The 24081-nt window shown below is 52.4% G+C and overlaps 3 protein-coding genes across 6 annotated transcripts; 2 read left to right on the plus strand and 1 right to left on the minus strand.

Moving 5' to 3' along the window:
- The first annotated feature begins 1396 nt into the window (after positions 1 to 1396).
- On the plus strand, positions 1397 to 4920 carry IFI30 (IFI30 lysosomal thiol reductase). Its single transcript, XM_033853946.2, has 7 exons — positions 1397 to 1625; positions 2648 to 2830; positions 2916 to 2990; positions 3246 to 3338; positions 4156 to 4308; positions 4489 to 4542; positions 4627 to 4920. The coding sequence occupies exons 1-7, from the start codon at positions 1509 to 1511 to the stop codon at positions 4687 to 4689; spliced, it is 738 nt and encodes a 245-aa protein (XP_033709837.1). The 5' UTR covers positions 1397 to 1508; the 3' UTR covers positions 4690 to 4920.
- Positions 4921 to 7769: 2849 nt separating this feature from the next.
- RAB3A (RAB3A, member RAS oncogene family) lies at positions 7770 to 23256 on the minus strand. Of its 4 annotated transcripts, XR_012331051.1 has the most exons (7): positions 23115 to 23256; positions 21741 to 21968; positions 20478 to 20596; positions 19724 to 19848; positions 13886 to 18493; positions 12993 to 13143; positions 7770 to 10831 (listed from the first exon to the last, which is right to left on the minus strand). XR_012331051.1 is itself a non-coding variant. In XM_033853947.2 (5 exons), the coding sequence occupies exons 2-5, from the start codon at positions 21966 to 21968 to the stop codon at positions 18303 to 18305; spliced, it is 663 nt and encodes a 220-aa protein (XP_033709838.1). In that variant the 5' UTR covers positions 23115 to 23256; the 3' UTR covers positions 11543 to 18302. The 4 variants fall into 4 exon arrangements, 1 of the variants encoding a protein (XP_033709838.1); XR_012331052.1 differs by lacking the exon at positions 12993 to 13143; XR_012331050.1 differs by having other exon boundaries at positions 12993 to 18493.
- On the plus strand, positions 14692 to 17599 carry MPV17L2 (MPV17 mitochondrial inner membrane protein like 2). The gene is made up of 5 exons (XM_004329304.3): positions 14692 to 14936; positions 15565 to 15735; positions 16392 to 16468; positions 16629 to 16757; positions 17078 to 17599. The coding sequence occupies exons 1-5, from the start codon at positions 14750 to 14752 to the stop codon at positions 17174 to 17176; spliced, it is 663 nt and encodes a 220-aa protein (XP_004329352.1). The 5' UTR covers positions 14692 to 14749; the 3' UTR covers positions 17177 to 17599.
- Positions 23257 to 24081: the final 825 nt, after the last annotated feature.

The raw sequence follows: 24081 nt of genomic DNA on the forward strand, positions 1-24081 counted from the left end.
AGTAGCAATTATAGTTATTGCTATTTCTTCTGTCCTGCCCAGTACAGGACCGAGCACACACTAGTTCCCCAAAGTTGTGTTGCTTAGTCTTGCAGAGGTTTCACAAAGGAAATGGGTTTTGTTAAGGGTTCAGAAGAATGGGGTGGGGGGATCATCCCACAGTGGAGACTTCAGGGGAACTCCAGCTCCCAAACCTGCTGCTATGAATGTGGCCACGTGGGCCAGGGTTTCCCCAGAACTGAAGCGGGACACGGGCTGTGGAGCGGAGGACTGGGTTGTTTTCCTGCCCACGGGTGAGCATTTTCTCTGGTGGGGTCCGAATCTGTGTCGTGTCAAGGCCTTGAAGTCTGAATGTCTCGGTTACTTCCCCCAACACTACCGGCGCCAAGCCCTTATCTGGGCTATTCTCCCTGCCCGCACCACTGTCCTGTCAACACCTCCCCAGGCTCACCTTGTCACCTCCACACCCAGCCTGGGGCAACGCTCTCTGCTCCGAGCCCTCTATGGTAGCTTTATTCCCCAAACCTCACTTCTCCCGTTTTACAGAATGAGTTGAGGCTTCATCTCTTGAGATGCCCACACCGTCCCAGAGCTGATTCCTGTGGGTTTGGGTCCTACGGGGCCAATCCCCCACCCCTACTCCATGTACAGAGTACAGGCTTCAGGTAATGACTGCTCCAACCCGGGCCTCTTCTGACAAGGGCGCTGGCTGAGGACAGGGGTGGCCCCCTCCTCAAGCCTTTGGACGGTGGAAAGAAGGAACACCAGCTTTTTTCTCTCCCCAGTCCCCAGCCAGGGGTGAGGGAGCCAAGAGAAGTGAGCCCCTCCCTGCTCTGGCTTCTGCTTTCTGGCCCAGCTGTGGCCAAGCCTGAGTCAGCCCCACGGGACCATGCTGGTGGATCTGGAGGGTCTGGGCTCTGGAGCCTGAGAGGGGGAGGGGGTGGAGGTTGAGAATGAGGGGGGCCCGGGCCAGGCTAGGGGAAAGGGCCCGGGCTGCTCAGCTGCTGCCCGCTCCCAGGCCAGGGATCACCTCACCAGAGCATGGGATGGGGAGGCGGGGTTCCCGGGCTAGGACCAGGGGCCTGGAGCACCCTGGCGGCCCCCAGAGGGATCCGTGGACCCATAGAGACCCTCCTATCTCTTGGTCTCTCCGTGTCTCTGTCTCTAAGCCCCCGCCTATCCTCCGCCCAAGGTGCTAAAGCCCCAACCTCACAGGGCTGGACGGGGCTGATTACAGGGAAGTGTCGGGGAAGATCGAAGGGCAGCCCGTTGTCCAGGGGATTGGGGGCCCAGAACCTGGCGGGCGGTGGGATGAGGGTGGGGTCGGGGTGGAAAGAAAGACCCAGAGAGAGAGAGAAAGTAGAGATCCCTGGAGACGTCAGCCCCGGCCCCCGAGAGGCGTGTGCACCGGGAGGCGGGTCCGGCCTGGGGGCTGGGCCACCGCCTGGTTAAAGGCGGCTTCTTCCCCGGAACGCTGCTCCCGCCGTCGCACTTTCGCCCCCACTGTGATGGCCTCGTCGCCTCTCCTGCCGTTCCTGCCTCTCCTGCTGCTGCTGCTGGAGGTCGCCGCTGCGGCGCGGGCGTCCCCGCTGGAAATACTCCCCGAGGGGGCGGCCCCCTGCGAGGTAGAGAAGGCGACGCGGCGGTCGGGCCGGCGGGGACCAGCGCCCGGGCGAGGTGCGCGCGGCTCCTCCCGCACCCCAGACTTCGACGGGGATGACCGGGGTCCGGAGGGGACGCTGCCCGGGTCGGTGCCGGCCGCCCCACCCCCCACCCCCGCTTCAATCCTGACACTTTGGCCATACTTTCCTTTCCCTTTCCGTTCCCTAACTGGAGTCTGAGTCGCTCAGCTGTCCCCCCACCCCATCCCCCCGCAACTCCCCCCGCCCCCCCAGGGTGCATTGAGCACCTACTGTGTACATCTGGAGCAGGAATCAGAGTCTCCTCTTTTAGGCCAGGGGAAGCCCAGACTAGCTACGCGGCTTGCGCGTGGCCACCGCATTTATTAGGGGCTCCTTATTGGGTGCATTTCGGCCGGGGAAGAGCTCGCGTGCTCCTGGTGCGGAGCAAGCAGATGCCCTGGACGCTGAACGACTCGCTCACAGACGCGACCGCCCGCCACCCCTCAGCTGTAGTCGGAAGTCAACACCTATTAGGCGCCGCCTCTGCAGTAGCCTTGGGAGGGGTTCAGTGGGCCCGTTGAGAGGAAGAATAAATGAGTCAAGCGGGTATGTAGGGCCTTGCTCAGCTCAGGGCCAAGGCTCTAGGGATGAAGTGGAAACGAATGAGCCTGCCTTAGTGGTATGCCTCATGAGAAGGCAGGATTGCGGCAGAGACCAGAAATGTGCATGCCTTGAATTCTTACTGCATGGCGTCCCCTGGGTGAGGAGTTTCACGTCACCTGGAGGAAGAAAGCAAGACTTGTGCATTCATTAACTGCCTACTGTTTGCAAATCTTTGTCACATCCATTCTGCAGACAGACTGACATTTAGGAATATTTAGGAATGCCATAAAGCCTCAGAGTCAGGATTCCACCTGGCAAGGTCTGGAAGGAGTGTGAGATAGAGCACCTACTGTTTGCAGCTCCCTTCCTGCAAGAGAACCAAGCAGAGCTGCATTTGAATCACATCCCTCCCTTCCATGCAGGCCGGTGAGCTGTGCCTGCAGGCGCCCCTCTGGAAGTCTGACCCTCCGCCCATCAACGTGAGCCTCTACTATGAGTCACTGTGCCCCGGCTGCCGGTACTTCCTGATCCGCGAGCTCTACCCGACGTGGCTGATGGTCTGGGAAATCCTCAATGTCACGCTGGTGCCCTACGGAAACGCTCATGTGCGTGGGTACAGGTGAAACTGAGGCCCGTGGCCAGGGGAAGGGGGTCGGGGGGGCAGCCAGCACTCACCCCACTGCTTTTCAGGAACAGAACATCAGCGGCAGGTGGGAGTTCACGTGCCAGCACGGCGAGCAGGAGTGCAAGCTTAACAAGGTGGAGGTGAGCAGCACCCAGAGTTCCCGGGGGTGGGGGGGGCACGAGGCTGGGGAGACTGCCCACCATAAGGAAAATGGAATCAAGGCTCACAAGGGATGGACTGCAACCAGCTCCGTCCCTTGCCTGTGCGCCTCCACTTAATCACGTCTTCATTCTCCGCTTCATTAGTGGACACTCGTGGTTATTCCCGGAGTGGTCTTGGGGTGCTCTGGGCCACCCTCACATCCTTGCCTGTCCCCCCCCGCCCCCGCCCACCAGGCCTGCCTGTTGGACCAGCTGGAAAAGAGCGCGGCCTTCCTGACCATTGTCTGCCTAGAGGAAATGGATGACATGGAGAAAAATCTGAAGCCGGTGAGCAATGCCCCTCACTCAGCCTGGGTCGGAGGGCCCTGGCCTTCCTGCATCCAGACAGACCCAGGTTCAAGTGCTGGCCACGACTACCACTCTCCGTGCAGCCCCAGGAAAACAGCCTCCCCTCTCGAAGCCTCGATCTCTGAATCAAGAGAACGAAGATCTTCTGGGGTCGTGGGTAGATCAGGGAGGGCTTCCTGGACAAGATGGCTCCGAGCTGGGCTCGGACAAACAGGAATGTGCAGGGACACAGATGGTGACCCTTCTCTGGGGTAAGGAGATGACAGGACAGGCCCACTTAACTCCCTGGGGGGTTATGAAAAAGAACTCCCAAAGGAGTGACTCATCTGCCCTGATTGTTTATTCATTTATCAAACATCTGGGCTACCCAAGAGACCTGAGCCACCCTGAGACACCTCCAGGCCCTGCAGAGTCATAGTATGGAGTGCAAAGGATGAGGGGACACTCAGGAGACTCAGGGGAAGGGGAAGGAAAAGTGCTCCTGGCAGAGGGAAGAGCAAGTACGATGCTCTCAGGAAAATAAAACACTATAGGGCTCGGGCTGCGGGTCTGGTCTTATGGGAGACAGGAGCAGCCTGAGCCCCTGCCTTGGGGGCCTCCACTCAGGCATGTATTAAGCACCCATTGTTTATGGGTATTGCTGCGTCCCTGTGAACCCAACTGTCTCCTGTTGCTAGTGAGGAAACAAAAGCTTGGCTTGGGTTGGGGGGTGGTGCTAGTGGGAGGACCGTTGGGGAGATAACAGGGAGGAAGCTGAGACAATACCCCAGCCGGCCAGCTCCCCCTCTGCCCTCAGTGCCTGCAGATCTATGCTCCAGAGGTGTCCCCTGACTCCATCATGGAGTGTGCCACAGGGGACCGTGGCATGCAGCTCTTGCACATCAATGCCCAGCTCACGGACGCTCTGCAGCCACCCCACGAGTATGTGCCCTGGGTCGTCGTCAATGGGGTAAGAACTCTTGCAGCTCTCAGGTCATCCCCCAGGCAGGGACTGGGTTGATGGATGTGACCCCTGGGCTGGGAGGCAGGAGGCAGGGGCCAGACTTGGGGCCATTTGCAGCCCCTTCTGGGCCGAGCACGGGTCGGTTGGGGCAGGTGGGACTTATGACCTCCTGTCTTGCTTGTGCAGAAACCCATGAAAGAGAAGGACCAGCTCTTACACCTCGTCTGCCAGTTGTACCAGGTAAGCTAGACAGGGAGCAGAGGGACTCAGCTGGTGGGGGCAGGGTCTCCTTTCAGGACCCCAACTCGTGGCCATCTCCTCCAGGGCAAGAAGCCGGATGTCTGCCAACTCATAGCCAGCTCCCACAAGGAAGTCTGCTTCAAGTGATGGCCGGTGCCCTGGGAGGGAACTGATGCAGGAAGAACAAGATCCCACCTGCCCTCATTTTTTGATCCCTGACTCAGCAGCCACTACTTATCATCCAGATAACTTCTACACATTCCACGAAGCCGAGACTCAAAATTCTGCCCTGAGATCAAGAATCTCGCCCCACTGAGAACGGTGCTACACTGAAACTAGTTCAATAAACACTTCTGGATGTTGTGGTTCATTTGATAAGTCAGCAAATCTCCTTTTCCTGGATCTGCACAGTGCTGGAATCCCTGAGAAGCCCCCTGTCACAGAGCCAGACAGACATTCCTAGTCCCATGGGGGCAGGGATGGGCTAGAGGGGGAGGCACCAGCACTAGAGAACCCAGAGGAGGAGTGAACGTTCTGCATAGGGAGGAGGGACATTGGGACTGGTGTTTTGAAGGGTGACTAGGAGTTCATTGGGCAGAAAATGTATTTATTAATTCAACAAACATCCCTAGCTCCCCTTTTCTGTTGCCTCACATTGGGTGTTATGGGTTAAGCCAGAGAATGGTAACTGGAGCCAGGCAAGGCCAGAGGATGGGGCAGGGACCTTGTCTGGGGAGTTTGAAAGAATATGTTCACTGGGGGGGAATCATGGCGTTTCAGGGAAGGGGAACCAGTGTAAAAAGGCCCAGACAGCAGCAAAATCAGGAGTTAGAATGGCAGGCTGAGGGACTTCCCTGGTGGCGCAGTGGGAATCTGCCTGCCAATGCAGGGGACACGGGTTCGAGCCCTGGTCCGGGAAGATCGCACATGCCGCAGAGCAACTAAGCCCGTGCACCACAACTACTGAGCCTGTGCTCTAGAGCCCGCGAGCCACAACTACTGAAGCCCACATGCCCTAGAGCCCGTGATCGTCAACAAGAGAAGCCACCACAATGAGAAGACGGCGTACCGCAGCGAAGAGTAGCCCCCGCTCTCCACAACTAGAGAAACCCCACGCGCAGCAACGAAGATCCAACTCAGCCAAAAAATTAAAATAAATAAAAAAATAAAATCTCAAAGAAAGTCCTTCCTTGACAGGTTTCATGGGATTTGCCCTGATTATTTTACACAGGTGCAGCAGGTGTTCAGTTTGCTTTACTGGAAGTTTCTGTAAGGAATCTCAGGGTGGACTTCTAAAAGCCTCTATCATTTGTTAACTGGAGATAACAACTCGAGTTTCACCTGCAGTTTCATCTGTGCCTTTTGGTGAATTTCTCTCTTCTTTGATGTCCCCAAAGTATGGCAAGGATCTTGGTTGGCCAGGCTGGACCTGTAGGGCTGACCCTCAAGCCAGGGACAAGCCAGTTTTCCCGTGAGGGTTTTGTAAGCACTGGCTCCCAAAAGTCCAACTTAGTTTCTTGAAACTGGCTGGTGAAACTGTATCTGGAAACAGTCTGTCTTCCAGGAGGTGGAGCTTAATTCCACCCCCCCCAACACTCTAGCCCTGAGAGTGGACTGGATTTTGGAACTCAATTCCAAAGAGTAGGGAAAGGGAGAAATGGTAACCTGACAGTGGAGTAGAAACACCTGGCAGACGTCCCTTAATCACGTGAGCCAGCTGAGCCTCACGTGACCCTGGTTAACATCATGTGACCCGAGTTAGAGGCACTGGGGTAAATCATGTGATATCACACGCACCATCTGACGCAAGGAGGACACCACCTCTGTGGGATTCTCCCCAAAAACCCAGAACCCCAGTCTAACCACAAGAAACAGCACCCGAACCAAGATGGAGGGACATTCTACAAAATGTCCCACTGGTCCTCTTCAAAAGTGTCAAGGTCATGAAAAACAAGAAAAAACCCAGAAAGAATCACAGACCAGAGGAGCCTGAGGGGATGACTAAACGCAATGTGGTGGGATCGTGGCCAAGTTCACACTTGAACGAGTAACTGGAATTAGGATTGATAATGCTGTCCTGTGGTTCCCTAACATCAGCCAATGCACCTTCAGGAATTCGCCAAATAGAATTGTATCACAGGGACTTCCCTGGTGGTCCAGTGCTTAAGAATCTGCCTTCCAATTCAGGGGATGGGAGTTCGATCCCTGGTCGGGGAACTAAGATCCCACATGCTGCAGGGCAACTAAGCCCGCGCACCACAACTACTGAGCCCACGCTCTCTCGAGCCCACACACCACAACGAAAGATCCCACGAGCTGCAACTAAGACCCAAACGCAGCCAAAAATAAAATAAATAAATAAATACTAAAAAAAAATTTTTTTAAAGAAATGTATCACAGAGCTAAAAAATACAACCAACTACTGAATGTAACAAAAAAGAAGCAGAGTGGCATGGACATATAGACACTACCAAATGTAAAATAGATAGCTAGTAGGAAGCAGCCACATAGCACAGGGAGATCAGCTCGGTGCTTTGTGACCACCTAGAGGGGTGGGATAGGGAGGGTGGGAGGGAGACGCAAGAGGGAGGGGATATAGGGATATATGTGTATGTATAACCGATTCACTTTGTTATGAAGCAGAAACTGACATACAATTGTAAAGCAATTATTCTCCAATAAAGATGTTAAAAAAAAAAAAAGCAGACCTCACAGATATAGAGAAGAAGCTAGTGGTTACCAGTGGGGAGGGGGAGGGGAGAGGGGCAATATAGGGGTAGGGGATTAAGAGGTAGAGACTGTTAGGTATAAAATAAGCTACAAGGATATATTCTACAACACGGGGACTATAGCCAATATTCTTTTTAATTGTATTTTATTTATTTTATTTTTGGCTGCGTTGGGTCTTTGTTGCTGCACGTGGGCTTTTCTCTGGTTGTGGCGAGCGGAGGCTACCCTTCGTTGCGGTGCGCAGGCTTCTCATTGCGGTGGCTTCCCTTGTTGCAGAGCACGGGCTCTAGGCGCGCGGGCTTCAGTAGTTGTGGCATGCAGGCTCAGTAGTTGTGGCTCGCGGGCTGTAGAGCACAGGCTCAGTAGTTATGGCGCATCGGCTTAGCTGTTTCGTGGCATGTGGGATCTTCCCGGACCAGGGCTCGAACCCGTGTCACCTGCATTGGTAGGCGGATTCTTAACCACTGTGCCACCAGGGAAGCCCAATCTTTTAAAAAAAAATACTTATTTATTTGGTAGCACCAGGTCTTAGTTGTGGCAGGCGGGCTCCTTAGTTGTGGCACGCAAACTCTTAGTTGTGGCATGCATGTGGGATCTAGTTCCCTAACCAAGGATCGAACCCAGGCCCCCTGCATTGGGAGCGGGGAGTCTTATCCACTGAGCTGCCAGGGAAGTCCCACCAATATTTTATAATAACTACAAATGGAGTATAACCTTTAAAAGTTGTGAATCACTATATTGTATACCTATAACATATCATATTATACAACTATACTTCAATTAAAAAAAAAGAAATGCATCACAGTGAGGGCACTAACCAAGCTCCTTTTTTTAAACAATTTTTTTTTTTTTTTTTTTTTTTTGTGGTACGTAGGCCTCTCACTGTTGTGGCCTCTCCCACTGCGGAGCACAGGCTCCGAGGCCATGGCTCACGGGCCCAGCCGCTCCGCGGCATGTGGGATCTTCCCGGACCGGGGCACGAACCCGTGTTCCCTGCATCGGCAGGCGGACTCTCAACCACTGCGCCACTAGGGAAGCCCCAAGCTCCTTTTTAATTAACTGACTAGGGTACTTATGCCTACAAAATCCCTTCTAAAAATTAACACAACACTGTAAATCAACTATACTTCAGTAAAATAAGTTTTTAAAAAATCCCTTCTACAATACAACATAACGTCATATTTGCATTTTATCATATTCACAAGTTCTACCTACACTTGAGGAGGATGTACTGGTGTACATCTGAGGCAGAAATCTTGGGGCCATATCTTAGAATCCTGCCTCTCACACCTCCTGGTGTAGAAAAATACAACAAAACATAATGAGAAGTAAAAGCCTTCTGAATTACAGACCAATAGGTATGCAGACAGAGTTTAGTGGCTCCAAATCTAAAATTCCAACCATGGTTCAAGAGGAAACACGGTGTAGGGGAAATAAAATTTAGAATTTGATTTTGGGAAGTTTGTCCAGAATGTCAAAGATTTGAACACTAGGTTAAATTGAACACTAGGTTAAATTAACACTAAGTTAAATGAAACAACACTTAGTTACCTATTTAACCAAAGTGACAATAAAAGATGTGACAGGCAAATACAGTAACATAATAAAAGAAAAAGCTCCAGCTCTTTTAATTTTGAGACGACTCAGTTTTCCTAATTAGAGACTTGATAAAGACAACATTTTGATAAAACAGAATCTTTGTTTTCTATATGAATTACTTAACAGGTAAAGAAAAATCTCTTACAATAATCCAAGAAAATGTTATTCTTTTAACAGAGAAAGAAAGTCAAATTCTAGTTTTGCATAGTCACATTATTGATATTAAAGCTCATTGTTGATAACCAACAAGGACCTACTGTATGGCACAGGGAACTATACTCAATATCTTGTAATAACCTATAATGAAAAAGAATTTAAAAAGGAATAGATAGGTATATATGTATGTATAACAGAATCACTTTGCTGTACACCTGCAACTAATGCAACATTGTAAATCAACTATATTTCAATAAAAACAATTTTAAATAAAGCTCATTTTTTAAATTCTTATAATAATCCATTTAATTTTTGCCAATTTGACCACACAAGATAAGATTTCCTCTTTCTCCCTCTCCAACTTTCTAAATCCATTTAGGTTTTTCTCCTTTATTTTCCTCTTTTGTATTTTGAGACAATCACTAAATACCCTTAAACAAGGACAAAATTACTCTTCTTTTTCCTTCCTAAGAACGCATCCCTGGACTTCCCTGGTGGCTCAGTGGTTAAGAATCCGCCTGCCTATGCAGGGGACAAGGGTTCAATCACTGGTCCAGGAAGATATCACATGCCGTGGAGCAACTAAGCCCGACTGCCACAACTACTGAGCCTGTGTGCCACAACTACTGAAGCCCACGCGCCTAGAGCCTGTGCTCCACAACGAGAAGCCACCACAATGAGAAGCCCGCGCACCGCAACGAAGAGTAGTCCCCGCTCGCCGCAACTAGAGAAAGCCCGCGCAGCAACGAAGACCCAACGCAGCCAAACATAAATAAATTACATTAAATACTTGTTAATTAAAAAAAAAAGAGCGCATCCTTCATACCTCATACTCTTTCCTGCAGAAACACATCTTATTTTCCGTGCACACTTCACATACAGAGTTTTTTTTCCTGTACCTTTATTATTCCTAGCAGTTTCATTTACTTACATTGATTATAATTCATAACCCTAAGTTCCAGTGAAAACTAGGAAGCAAGCAATTGTAAACTGCCTGTAGCCATACCAACATTCTATAGTAGATTAGCAAATTTATGAATACATCATTTCATAATTTCTAGAGGCATATGCTTCCTTATAATACAATTTTTTGATGTGGCAAAGGACGTGTTTACTAACGGAAACATCACTAGTCCCTTTGTAAAAATTAAGAAGCCAACGAGATAAACTTATGTTTAGTGATTAATATTTCAGTATTTTCTCATATTTGAAAATTATCTACATATTCAATGAATATCCACCATTTCACTTAACTTAGTATAAGGTTTCAAGTTTCCAAAATGATTCTGGAAACTTTTTTTTTTTTTTTTTTTGCGGTACACAGGCCTCTCACTGTTGTGGCCTCTCCCGTTGCGGAGCACAGGCTCCGGACACGCAGGCTCAGCAGCCATGGCTCACGTGCCCAGCCGTTCCGCGGCATGTGGGATCCTCCCAGACCGGGGCACAAACCCGTGTCCCCTGCATCGGGAGGCGGACTCTCAACCACTGCGCCACCAGGGAAGCCCTGAATCATTTTTTTTTTAATTTATTTATTTTTGGCTGTGTTGGGTCTTCGTGGCTGCACGCAGGCTTTCTCTAGTTGTGGCGAGCAGGGGCTACTCTTCGCTGCGGTGCACGGGCTTCTCATTGCGGTAGCTTCTCTTGCTGCGGAGCACGGGCCTTAGAGCGCAGACTCAGTAGTTGTGGAGCACGGGCTTAGTTGCTCCGTGGCATGTGGGATCTTCCTGGACCAGGGATGGAACCCATGTCCCCTGCATTGGCAGGCAGGTTCTTATCCACTGCACCACCAGGGAAGCCCTAGAAACTATTTTTAAGGAGACATTATAAAACAAAATTATTGTTGAGAAGTTCACTTATAAACTTTTATCCTATTTACATTTATTACTTAACTTGTTTTTAACAATTATGCTTAAATTATTCATGAAAATTTCATGAGTCATTAAATAGCTAGCCATAATCTTGTTATTTTTCTTGTTGATAAACCAAGCAAGTATCAAAAATCACAGAAGAATGTAAAAAGTTAAATATATGACCTCCTTTATTTTAAAATTTACTATTGTGCTTGATATACATCAAGCAATTAACTTTTTTTTTTTTTTTTTTTTTGTGGTACGCGGGCCTCTCACTGTTTTGGCCTCTCCCGTTGCGGAGCACAGGCTCTGGACGCGCACGCTCAGCGACCATAGCTCACGGGCCCAGCCACTCTGCGGCATGTGGGATTTTCCCAGACGGGGGCACGAACCCGTGTCCCCTGCATTGGCAGGCGGACTCTCAACCACTGCGCCACCAGGGAAGCCCAAGCAATTAACTTTTATTGTCTGTTTTGTTCTTAGTTTGAATTTACAGTTTTATAATCTAAACATCTAGTAGAGACTGTTTGACTAATCAACTTACATAAGCACTTTTTTTTAAGCCAATTAAATAGAGCTCTTTTACAAGTTAATTTTTAGCAATACTTCCCAGAGGTAGAAGAATATCACATGTATATAGACAAACATAAACCTAGAGACAGAAGCAGAGATCTTATAACTTTTATTTTTAAATTTTAGCCATGAGACAGGTACAAGAATTTTAAACTCATTATTGAAGAAAAAAAAAATTTGGATCCAAAGTGTGTTTCTGGCAGATGGATCAAGTTACTAATATTTGTGAAGAAGCCTTTTTAAACTTTTTTTCTTGCCGGTGTATTTCCAAATAGCCCTCTGAGTACATAGTTCCATTTTAGCTTAGGAAAGAAGAAGGCCTTGAAAATAGTTCTAGTCAGGCTCTGAATGTCTCCAATAAAGTCAATTTCTGACATAGAGTTCCTTTTAAAAAAAAAAATCCTTTCAATATCTTATCATCAGGTTTCAGCCCAGACAAACAGTAAATTTTCCCGGCAGTATTGAACTCCCTTTTTTTTTTTTTTTAACCAAAAGCATACCAAGTGATTCAAAACCAAAACCAATCAGCCTTCTATGACTAAACCATAGAGGGGTCCCCAAAGAGGGTGCAAAAAAGGCAGCTCTCTCAAGTTCCACAGCCACTCCCAAAGATGGGCAAAAGAGAGAAAGACTTAGACAATTCCCCTCAGAGGCTGGCAACAGTGGTCCAGCAGTCGGTAGGACCCTAGCCACAAATGGGGTGCAACCCACATTTCTTTCTGGCCATCTACATATTCTCAGGGCTCTCACCTGATGGTTGGACATGTAGGACCAAAACCAGCATGGCCTAGCAGACAGAAAGCCAAGCCAAGCTCTCGGCACACAAGTCTCTGGCTGAGACTGACACACAAGACAGATTAACAGGGGAAAAGCATAAAAAGTTTATCTACATGTACGTGGGAGTCTTCGCAAGAAAAATGAAGACCCAAAGACTTGTTATTTACTAGGTTGAACACAGTGTCAACTGCAGAAAAGCAACTAAAATACATGGGGGAGACTAAAGGAAGATAAAAGTTACTTCAACAAGACCTGTTTGTACAGATTTCTCTCAGCTTTGACTCCCTGTCTCTGGGGATAAGAGGGTTTCTTCCTCCCAGTAGAGGGAGGGCACCTTTGCCATGGGAATTTTATTTCCTGCTTTCAGTAAGAAAAAGGAAAGACCAAGAGCCCTTCTTGCATCTTGCAGTCTTACTAATGCCTTTAACTCAAAATAATCAATCTGCCAGAGCAGCATATTTTGCGGTGGCATGTTCTGAAAACTCCTTCAACAGAAACACCCAAAATCACAGGTCTAGACGTCAAAAGCTGTTCCTCCTGGTGGGCACTCAATTCTTAATGGATTCTCCACTGCTTTTCAGCCAGTAAACCAGTAATCCATTGATAGAGATTGCCAAATGGTCAGACCATAAAGCCAAATTCCCAGTCCCTGATGCCTCTAATGCTGGTGACATTACCCATCATAAAAACATCAAAAACAAGGCACCTATCTAGAGAGAGGAAAACACAGATGAGAAAAATAGAGAATCAGCGAGATTCTCTTACCTCTTGGAGTTGCCAGGGCTTCAGCCACCATGAAATGCACTTCTCTGCTGAAAAAGTTGACCTGACTCTGTTTTGTGAATCATAATTTGACTTTTCCCTCTCTTTTAACCATTTTGGAGGTTTTCCACAAAAATGCAGTAAAATCTGGAACCTGGAATACCAGACTGAGTTACTTGACAGCAGTAGGAAGTGTTGAAGGATAATTTTCCCAAAAAAGGTAAAAATCACGACTCTCATACAGAAATAAAAATGAGCATGTGTTAAAAATTGTTAACTCGTTGTTAATAAAGGGAACTAACTGGTCAGGCGTTAAACCCATTTCAAAGAAGAACCAAACAACAAGACAAAACAAGCACAGTAAAATGAATGTGCAAATGAAGGCAAAAAAATGGGGGGTGGGCATCTCTCCACTCAGCAGAATTCATTTGCATGTCTATAGGGAAGAATTATTTTTCCCTGTTATCAGTTATAACCACAGGGTTTATAAAATATCTCCCATGGAATCAAAATCAGAAAACCCTGAAGGGTGTCCTCTAACAAAGAGGAAAAAAAATTTTTTTGTAAAGAGTCAAATAGTAAATAGTTTAGTTTTTGCAGACCATACAATCTTTGTTGCAACTGCTCATTGTAATGAGAGTAGACAATAAAGAAACAAATGGGCATGACTGTGTTCCAACACAGCTTTATTTATGGATTCGGAAATTTGAATTTCATATAATTTTCACACGTCCCAGAATATTATTTGGATTTTTTCACCGACCAATTAAAAAAGGTAAGAGAATTCTTAGCTCGCGAGCCTCACCAAAACCGGCGCCGACAGGATTTGGCCCACAGGCTACAGTTTGCGACACCCTGTTCCTGTAGGTAACGCATAGATTTGCATTGAAACTCACATTTTCCCCTCCAGGAACACAGGAAATAACAAGGTGATAAAACTGTCCCTGCAGCAACACAAAGTTGCTGTGAAATGTCTTAACGCACGTCATGTGCCCAGAACAGTGCCTAACGTTTTAATTATATTATTCTTGAACTGAGGTCAGATACCCAGCAGTCGTCAGGACCAAGGTCAACGTCTACACAAGGATCCCAGCGGCCTGCGCGCGCCGCAGAACTGTAGCCCCGCCCCCACTTTCTCGAGTCTCTGCGGGATTGGACTTCCGCCCCGGTAGTCATGGCCACAGTCCGATCCCCTTTTCAGGAATTTCGGGAGAATCTGGAAATCTGGAGGGCAACTACAAGAGAGAACTCGGTAGAGTTGTTCACGATTGGCCATCTCAATGCGGGACGCAGGACGACAGTCAGTGATTTGCTAGCCTAACGATAGTCAGCGAGGGTCTCCGATTGGCCAGTTCAGTACTGGGCAGGCAAATAAGGGTGTGGAGACGGTTACCCATAGGCCAGAGCTGATTGGGGCGGGAAAACGAGGTTAGAACCGGGCAATTGGCATGCCCGGTGTGACGCGAAGCCCATTTGCGATTGGCCCGTAAGGCGCGGAAGGCGGTGTGCGGCTTCGTTCGGCAATTAGCCTCTAGACGGGATACCGACTTTTGATTGGCTAATACCTCTCGGGGCGGGCAAAGTGAAGAGGCAAGCGGTCGGCGATTGGCTGCAGTGATTTGGGGACGCATGCAAATCACGAAGGCAGCGTGCGATTGGGTAGCACGGCGCGAGGCGGGGATCCGGGACGCGGGGTGACTGGAGATTGGCCGGCATGGGCAGGGCGGCCGGGTGTGCCGGTTCCTAGGTCCCGGCAGGCGATGGCGTCCGGCGGCTGGTGCTGGCTGCGCGGCCTTTGGGCCGCGGGGCAGCCCCTGTTCCAAGGCCGTGCGTTGCTCGTCACCAACACGCTGGGCTGCGGCACTCTCATGGCGGCCGGGGATGGAGCGCGCCAGTCCTGGGAGATCCGCGCCCGGCCCGGCCAGAAGTTTGACACGCGGCGCTCAGGTGAGGGGGCGAGTGCTGCTGGCCTTTGACCCCAGAGGATCTTTGGCCCCAACCTCAATTCGGAGACCTGTGACCCGGACCCGCGTGCCGTGACCCATGACCCGTGACCTCAGTCCCTGGCAAGACCCTTGACCTCAGCGTGCACCCTACACAGCCCCTCGCTGATCTCTGTCCCCTCCCCCCTCGGGGGTCTTCATCCCCTATCATACGTGGGGTTTCTGTTCGCTCCCATCCTGAGGGTCAGGTCCCCGCCCAACCCCTGGTCCGCTTCCCTCTCTCTTGCACTGAGAGACCTAGCGTTGGGCACAGGATGCTGCACCCGGGGTAGTCAAGGGCGCAGCGTCTGGCCCCAGCCAGCCTAGGATCGCGCCCTGGTCCCACACTTCCCTACCCGCTGTGCCTCTGTTTCCTCCTCTGGAAAGCGGGGCGATGGTAGAACACTCTGCCACGGTGGTGAGGGAATGAGGGAAGAAAATGCAAACGCAGCTCTTGGAATGGTACGTGGCAGTGGGGCTAGTAATGGGTTGGGCTCTGGGAGAGTGTCAGGCTTACCCAGGTCTTAGGGAGGGAGTGAATTGGGGGCTTTGCTGGCCTAACATGCACCCCCTGACTCTTGGACCGCCCACAGCGAGCATGTTTGCTGTGGGCTGCAGCATGGGCCCTTTCCTGCACTACTGGTACCTCTGGCTGGACCGCCTGCTCCCTGCATCTGGCTTCCGTGGCCTCCCAAACGTCCTCAGGAAGGTCCTCGTCGACCAACTGGTGGCCTCTCCCATGCTGGGCGTCTGGTACTTCTTGGGTAAGGAGCCCCGTGAGCTTGGGCTTTGCCCCTCGTAGGTCGGGAGGGACAGAGCCAACTTTGTGTTAAGGATGTGGAGACCCATTACTGATGCACCTCCTGAAGGCTGGGGTACGGTGGTGATAGGACAGACCCAGTGGAGGCAAGTGTGAATGGCAGAATCACAGAGAATGATGCTAAATGTAGGAAGGATGAAGACAGTGTCTGATGGGGCTGCCCTGGACAGTGGTTGGGAGAACGTCCCAAAGGAGAAGACACTCAGCTGAGACTTGAAGAAGGAGCCAGCAGGCAGGGGGAACAGCCCATGCAAAGGCTCTGAGGCTGGAGGAAGGGGAGCTGAGACTGACGTTGACAGGGCACAAGCATCCTAGGACCGGTAATAAACTAGCCTCAGCCTCAACAAGGGTGTGTGGCGTACGCATCCCTCAGGGTACGCGATTATTCACGACAGACCTCTCTCCTCTCACTTCTCCCCGACTTGACTTGTTCTGTTGTTTAGCCACCCTGCTGTGCTGCCCTTCCCACTGCAAGGCTTTTAAATGTCCTGTTTCCTCTGCCTGAGACACTGTTCCTCAGGGGTCCTACCCCACCCGCTCTACTGTCGTACTCCGTACTCCCCAGCCTCTGACACTCTCATCTCTTGGTTTCCTTCCTAGGCCTTGGCTGCCTGGAGGGCCAGACCCTGGGCGAGAGCTGCCAGGAGCTGCGGGACAAGTTCTGGGAATTCTACAAGGTGGGCGTGCCTTCCCAGGCCCCGCCTATCCTCCATCTCCGCCCCCTTGCATCTGTCCCTCCTCTCCCTTTCACAGGCACCCCCTTTCAAAGCCCCACCTCTCACAGCCACCCGGCCCCGCCCGGCCCCGCCTCTCACTGCATTCCACCCCTCCCCGTAGACTGACTGGTGCGTGTGGCCTGCTGCGCAGCTGGTGAACTTCCTCTTCGTGCCCCCCCAGTTCCGAGTCACCTACATCAACGGCCTGACGCTGGGCTGGGACACATACCTCTCCTATCTGAAATACCGGGTAAGCGCAGTGGGCAGACCAAGTACCCAGGGGACTCCTGGGGGGCCACATGTGTGAGCCCCAAGTGGCAGTACAACTACGCTCCAGGGTGCGGGTCTCTTGTGCCCGCGACAACCTGCACCCCATGGTGGGTGGGTGGGTTGCTGATCAATAGCGGGGTGAAGACCAAGCCCACATCTTCTGTCTGATGTGACCTCGGCCAGGTCCCTGCCGCATCTGTCCGGCAAGGCTGACCCCAGCCCTGACGGGTGGAGGAGGGTTCAGTGAGGAGCCCAGAGGGATGAACAAATGCCTGTAACCAGATCCTCTTGTGTGGACAGATCCCAGGCCCCCCAGCGCCCCCAGGCTGTGTGGCCCTGGGCACTGTGCAGACTGAGCTGCCCCACACTGCCACCACATGCCAGCCAGGGCAAGACTGACCCTCAGCTGACCAGCCGCCTGGGCAGGAAGGGGAACGGACTGCTGGGCCCCGTCCTAGGCCCACCCTGATTCCTAGGCATCCGGTTGGGCTGCCCCTTCCAAGCCCACTGCCGGGCCTCTGTTTCTCCATCTGGAACACAACCATGAAGATGGACCGTCATCCCCCAACCCTTCTGGGAGAGCCTCAAGTGACTGGTGACAGATGTTCCACCCTCAGCACTGGGCCTCAGCCAGCCAGCTAGTACCAAGCCCTCAACACTCCTGCGGGCTGGACTCTGGGACCAAGGTGGGGACATCGCCCATACACTTGGAGCAGGGCCCCCAGAATTTGGAGCCTTGGGTGGGGTGTGTAGCCTCCAGTCTCATCCTCTGTTCGTGGACTATGGAAGTACAGAGAATTAAATTCTCTTTGTAATTGAAAATCTTGTGGATGAGCAAAGCCAGCACTGGCAGGCCGGCGCTCATAGGGACACTGTGTCGTCCATTCACTTTATTGGGTGTGTGTAGTGTTGTCATGACATCTCCTGGGGGGACTGGGGGGCATGTTTGACACTCATGACATCAGAACAGGTCTGGTGAGAGGTGGTGTCCCAGGGTGGTGAATATCCACAGCAGCCCCCACCCCCCTTCAAAAACAGGTACAACCTTGGGGGCGAGGAGCCAGGCGGGCCATTTCCTGGCTCTGACACACCCCGTGGTCCACGTCGAGATGCCTGCAGTCACCTGGACCTACCGTGTCACAGCCAGGAGGCTGGCAGGTCTGGCTACCTTGCATCATGCAACCAGACTGCCCTGGGGTGTCATCCGGCCCCCACTTAAAAACTGATAACTGTTGATGGGGGTGAATTTATAAAAAGGTGGGGTCTGGAGAGAAGGGTGAGTGGTGAGTTCACGGGGCCACGACACGCCACTGCAGAGCGGGAACAGGTCTGTATGTACAGGGTGGGGCACGGAGCAGGTGGGGTGCCCGAGCCCCTGGGGGACATCTCCAATAAATAAATAAATAAATAGCTACGATAATAAATAGGGTGATGGGCTAAATCAGGGCAGGGGACTCACGCCCATGGCCAGTAGGGGCCCTGGCTCAGGCCCAGAGGGCGGGGCCAGGATGGGGCGGGGCAGCTCTCAGCAGGCGCAATCCTGGTGGGGGGGCGCCTGCTGGTCCGTGAGCTGTGGGCCCTGCTTGGTGCCCGTGACTGCAGGATCGGCTGTGTCCAGTGATTCGGACATCTTCTCGCAGATGACATCCACCAGCCGCTCAAAGGTCTGCTTGACATTAATGTTGTCCTTGGCGCTTGCCTCAAAGAACTCGAACCCTGTGGTCAGGGAAGGGAGGGGTGAGAACCCTGGTTCCCCCATGCCCAGAGACACTTTTCTGAGCGCAGGTAACACCTGGAGATTCCAGTGCCAACTGCATGTTAAAGGCACTGACAGGTCCCTTGGGGAAGCAACACTGGACTGAGTCAGCCTTTATTTCCTGCACTCCTTTCTTCACCCTAAAACTATCCCCTCTCATTGTCCCCAGAGCCCTGGTAAGACCCACTTCCCTGCTTCCACCATCCAGCCTGGCCCTGGCGGCATCTGACATTCAGACCCAGGCCTTCCCCTGCTCACACACTCTCCATGGCTCCCTATTGCCCTCTGAAAAGTCTGGCTCCTCAGCTTGTGCTTCAGGCCCTGTGAGATCAGCCATATTTCCTCCAAGTGACCCTCATGTTGCAGTCACATAAAACTTTGCCAAAAGGATCTTTCCCACGTCTGGCCTTTGCCCACACTGTTTCTTCTGTCTGAAAGACCTCCTTTTTCTTTAAGTACCAGATCCAAGGCCCACTTCCAGGAAGACTTACCTATGCCAGGCAGAGCCTGGCTCCCCCAGCTGAGGTCCTTTCCTCTCTCACAAAGCTGGAGGCCTCTCAGGGGCCCAGCAACACCCAGCACAAGGCTGAGCAGTGAGTATCAGAATGAATCAGAAACTTCCTGCAGAGCAAACTCCTAAGCATCCATCAGACTCACCTCAAGGGGCTTCCCTGGTGGCGCAGTGGTTAAGAATCCGCCTGCTAATGCAGGGGACATGGGTTCAAGCCCTGGTCAGGGAAGATCCCACATGCTGCGGAGCAACTAAGCCCGTGCACCGCCACTACTGAGCCTGGGCTCTAGAGCCCGCGAGCCACCACTACTGAGCCTGCGTGCCACAACTACTGAAGCCTGCGTGCCTGGAGCCCGTGCTCCGTAGCAAGAGAAGCCACTGCAATGAGAAGCCCGTGCACCCCAACGAAGAGTAGCCCCCACTTGCCGCAACTAGAGAAAGCCCACGCACAGCAGTGAAGACCCAATGCAGCCAAAAATAAATAAATAAAATAAATTAATTTAAAAAAAAAGAGACTCACCTCAAATGGCCCCTGGATCAAGGCCAGCTTGCAGAAAGTATGAATCATCTGGACTCGAATCCTGGCTTTGCTGTGAGACTTTGGGTGTGTCTCCTCCCCTTTCAGGGCCTCAGTGTCCCTCTCCTAGCCTGTGGGTGTCCAGCCTCGCTGGGTACTCACCCAGGTGGTCAGCCAGCTGCCGACCGCGTTCCGACGACACCACCCGCTCATCCTCCATGTCACACTTGTTCCCCACCAGCAGCACCTGGGCATTGTCCCATGAGTAGGTCTTGATCTGGGTTGACCTGGAGGAGGTGGTGACAGAGGAGGGTTAGGGCTTGGAGAATCTGGGCTCTGCCCCCCTCTCCCCCTTCCCCCCGTCCTCCCCCCACTCCAGCCCCCACCTCCCATTAATTCTTTAATTCTTGAGGGAGGCAGGCTCGATCCTCCTCCCTGTCTTTGTCCTGCCAGGAACACTCTGCAGGTGTCTGCTCCCACAGTTCACTGCTCTTGGGAGTCCCTCTTTCAAGCAGCTTTTCCCATCCTTCCCAGATACCCCCCACCCCCAGAGAAGGATTCTCGCTCTTAAACAAATTGAAACATTTTCTCAAAATGTATCATTACTCTAGTCAGAAAATGTCAATGTTTATATCCTCTAACCTATGCAAACTGTCTTCATATTTTCTGTCCCTCCCAGATTTTTTTTCCTTTATGTTTACAGTTTCATTATTCCACCTGAAACCCTGCTTCCCATTATTTTGAGCTGATGCCACACTGTTTTAATGATTATAGATTGATAGCAGGGCTGGGACCCCAATATTGTTATTTACATTTCTGCCAAGCGGCTGGGGCTCCCTGATCTCTGTCTGTACCCCAGGCTTTACACCAAGCCTAGCTCAGAAGACCATCTGTGAGCAGGTGGGGGCACGCTCACCAGTCCTGCACCGCATTGAAGGACTCCTCGTTGGTGATGTCGTACATGAGGATGAAGCCCATGGCGCCCCGGTAGTAGGCTGTCGTGATGGTCCGATACCGCTCTTGCCCCGCCGTGTCCTGGGGAAGAAGAGACAGGGTGTCAGAGAGGACACACACGGAAACTCCTCAGAGTGGGTATGAACTCTGAGATGGTCAGGTCCAGCGCCCTCGAGGCCCAAAGGAGCAGGGGCTTGCCCAGAGGCACAGTGGGTCAGGGAGAGTGAGCTGGCTGCCTGCACTGGGAATGTGGTACCCAGTCATACTAAGGTACCTACAGAATCGTTCCCTCATTCATTCAACACACATGTACCTGTGCCACACCCTGTGCTGGGCACTGGGGACACAGCTGTAAACAAAATGGACCAAAATCACTGCCCTTGTGAAACTGACAATCCAGTGCAGGAAACAGACAATAAACCTGTGAAAAGGTAGAAAATGTATCGTCAGAGGGTGGCGAGGACTGAGGAGAAAAAAGCCCGACAAGGATGGGCAGCGTGGGCTGCCTTCAATTTTAAACTTGAAGGATGAGGGAGGGAACCATGTGGGGATCAGAGGAAGGACGGTCCAGGCAGAAGGCACAGCCGGGCAAATGCCCTGAAGTGGGACTGCATTTGGTACATTTGAGGAACAATGAAGAGGCTGAGACAGAGATGGAAGGAGACAGATGAGATGGGGTAACAACAGGGGCAGACTAGGCAGGGTCTGGCTGCCTGGAGGGGTGCAGGTTTTGCCCGGAGTGAGGTGGGAGCCGCGGAAGGACTGTGGGCAGGGAACGAGCAGTTCTGACTTGGCATTTGGCAGGCATCCTCAGGCCTCAGGGGCGTTGAGGACAGTGGCCAGAAGACCCTGACGGAGGAGCCTGCTCCTGTCCCAGGGAATGAGGTTGGGGGTCAAGATCCCTCTGAAACCTGATATAGACACACATGGAGGAACTTGAACACGGGGAAACTGAGGCACCAAGCAAATGATGCATCTGATGATGTCAGGGTCAGGAGAGGACCCAGCATTTGCTCCTTCCCCACCCCTGAAGAGCACTGATTAGGCACTGATGGAAGAACAGGGGCACTCTCTTCAGTGCCTCTAGCCCCTTGTACACAGTAAGTGCTTGATAAATGCCCAGTGTGTAATGAATGAATCTAGACAGGAAAGAAATAGGCAAAGCTGGGGCTGCTATTCTCGGGAGGGAGAGTGATGAAGCCAGAAGCCCCCCAGCTGGACCCACCCAGATTTGCAGCTTGATCCTCTTATCGTTTCGGTAGATGGTCTTGACCTTGAAGTCAATGCCTACAGTGCTGACAAAGGCAGGCGTGAAGGAGTCGTCTGCGTAGCGGAAGAGGAAAGACGTCTTGCCCACGCTGCTATTTCCGATGATGAGGATCTTGAACATATAGTCGAAGTTCTGGTCCGAGGACTCCTTCTGCCCATAGCGAGAGTCTGTGGCGGATGCCATCTGGGGGTGCGGAGCGTAGACGAGCGTGAGGGGTCTCCCTCCACCCCCAAACACTCAAGCCCAGGCTCAGGATGGAGAGCTCCCAGAGAGGGACGGAGGTTACCCTTATCCCATCAGGAGCCCCAGTAGTAACGGTGCAGCCCACGGCAGAGGGCGGGCCATGACCTTGAAAGGCCCGAGGTTTCAGGGGAGAACCTCAGAACGCAGGGGATGGAGACACCCCTGCAGCCCCCTCCAGCACGCCTGTTCCCCAGGTCCGGCTGTAACCTAAGCACTACAGCTGCGCCTGGAGGGGTGACTACGGCCGGCCCCGCCCCCCATCAATCATTCATGTTCCTCAGAACTGAGCCACGCGGGCGCACGTGCACACGCGTGTACGGTACCACAGGGACGCGTGTCCGCAGTCCTCCTCCCAGACTCCCAGGCTGGGAGAGCTCGGGCTGAGACAGCTACATCACGTGATAGGAGCGGGGCGTGCACACGCTCACGTGCACACAGCAGGGCACACACTCGGACACGCTCGTGCATATCTGAGCGTCGAACACACTCGGTGCACGGGACAGAGCCTGTCTGCTCATCGACATGCATATACAAATGTGCAAACCCACCCGTGCGCACTGCGTCCTCCACCCGTGCAGCCGAGTACACGTCACCCACACGGGCACGCATCTCCGTGCACATATGCACATTGCTGTGCACGCACACGCACAGTCCACGCGTCTCCCTCCACATGCCTGAAACACGCACAAATTTGGATCGGGACCTCCAAGGGGTCACACGAGAATACCCTGGTACACAAGCAAGGGTACACACAGATCCGCCCGCACAGGCGGGCGCGCACACGCGTGTGCACACCACACGCACGCGCACGCACGGAGCCTCCCGCGCGCACAGCTTCCCGCAAGGCACTGGTCTCGTCTCCCCTCCCCCTCCGCCGCAGAGCCGGGGGTGGAGGGATGGGGGTGGGGGGTGAGGATAGGGCAGGTAGAGGAAGCCGGGGCCCTACCCCTCCCCAGGCTCGCGACCGCCGCATCCTTCCCTTCATTTAACGCCGGCCAACTTCGTCCCCCTACCCCAGCCCATCAGTCAAATGAAGGTTATGTATGTGCTCCGAGAGGGAGCGCACCGGACCGTCCGGGAGCTCACCTTGCCCTACACTGATGCGGCGGCGACCCTAGCGGCAGCGACTTTTTTGGCAGCGGCGGTGACAGGGCCCCCAGTGCGCTGATGTGGGGCTGCGTGTCAGCGGAGGCGACGGCAGCGGCTCAGGCCCCTGCAGTCCGCGGTGACGTCCTGCACAGAGGGGCGGGGCTTCATATGCAGATGAGGTCGTGACGCCATTCTGGGGAGGAGCCACAGATGGGGAGGTGGTCCACGGTCGCACGCAGAGCCGGGAGGGGCGGGGTTCTCACACAGATTGACATGAGAATGGGGCGGGGCCCAGCGAGCTCATCCAGTAGCTAGCAGAAGCGGTGCGGGAGGGGTGGAATCGCCTGCCGGCTCCACCTCTCTTCAGCGTTAGGGAGGCGGGGCTACGAGGCGCCTCCTCATTGGCTTAAGTTCTCGAGCGACGGGCTAAGTAGCCAATCAAAGATTGTCACGCCCTCCTCCTGTCCAATGGCGGTTCCCGAGCGGTTGAAGGGACGAGAGGTTGAGGCCTGGGCTGAGCCTGGGTCTTCTGGGGGTGTTCCCCTTCCCCGCCCCCATGCACCCTCGTCGGAGACTCAGGAGGTCCCCTTTCAGTCCAGGGTGCTGTGACCTCTCCTTAAACCCTCCCTATTCCCAATTTCAGAAAAGAGGAACAGAGTTTCGAGAAGATGCTCCACGTCTCCTATTTATTGGGTTCAACATAAGTAGAAAAGAAGAAAAAGCGGAAATAGGGGTCAAGATAGACTCCGTCTAATTTCAGCTGTAAGACCCAAAAAGAAAGAAAAAAAAAAAAGAAGAAATTGGGATCAAGAGAGTCACCCTTCCCCACCAATTTCCAGAAAAAAGGAAGGGGCTAACGAACGCTCCAGGAACCCCTTTCCTTCCTGCTCCCCATTTTCCAGAGAAAAATTCAACGAAATGCAGGAAGTAGGGCAGAAAAACGGCCTGTCCCTTAAACTCGCAA

The sequence above is a fragment of the Tursiops truncatus genome, chromosome 3, assembly GCF_011762595.2.
Source record: "Tursiops truncatus isolate mTurTru1 chromosome 3, mTurTru1.mat.Y, whole genome shotgun sequence".
Classification (NCBI taxonomy): Eukaryota; Metazoa; Chordata; class Mammalia; order Artiodactyla; family Delphinidae; genus Tursiops; species Tursiops truncatus.

Bases quoted from the DNA above. Each gene is read 5' to 3' on its own strand.
- IFI30 (XM_033853946.2), top strand. From the start codon at position 1,509: ATGGCCTCGTCGCCTCTCCTGCCGTTCCTGCCTCTCCTGCTGCTGCTG. The intron at 2,991-3,245 runs GTGAGCAGCACC...CCCGCCCACCAG, and splicing joins GCAAGCTTAACAAGGTGGAG to GCCTGCCTGTTGGACCAGCT. The intron at 4,309-4,488 runs GTAAGAACTCTT...TTGCTTGTGCAG, and splicing joins CCTGGGTCGTCGTCAATGGG to AAACCCATGAAAGAGAAGGA.
- MPV17L2 (XM_004329304.3), top strand. From the start codon at position 14,750: ATGGCGTCCGGCGGCTGGTGCTGGCTGCGCGGCCTTTGGGCCGCGGGG. The intron at 14,937-15,564 runs GTGAGGGGGCGA...GACCGCCCACAG, and splicing joins GTTTGACACGCGGCGCTCAG to CGAGCATGTTTGCTGTGGGC. The intron at 16,758-17,077 runs GTAAGCGCAGTG...TTGTGTGGACAG, and splicing joins TCTCCTATCTGAAATACCGG to ATCCCAGGCCCCCCAGCGCC.
- RAB3A (XM_033853947.2), bottom strand. From the start codon at position 21,968: ATGGCATCCGCCACAGACTCTCGCTATGGGCAGAAGGAGTCCTCGGAC. The intron at 20,597-21,740 runs GTGGGTCCAGCT...CTTCTTCCCCAG, and splicing joins GGATCAAGCTGCAAATCTGG to GACACGGCGGGGCAAGAGCG. The intron at 18,494-19,723 runs GTGAGTACCCAG...CCCTGACCACAG, and splicing joins GCAGCTGGCTGACCACCTGG to GGTTCGAGTTCTTTGAGGCA.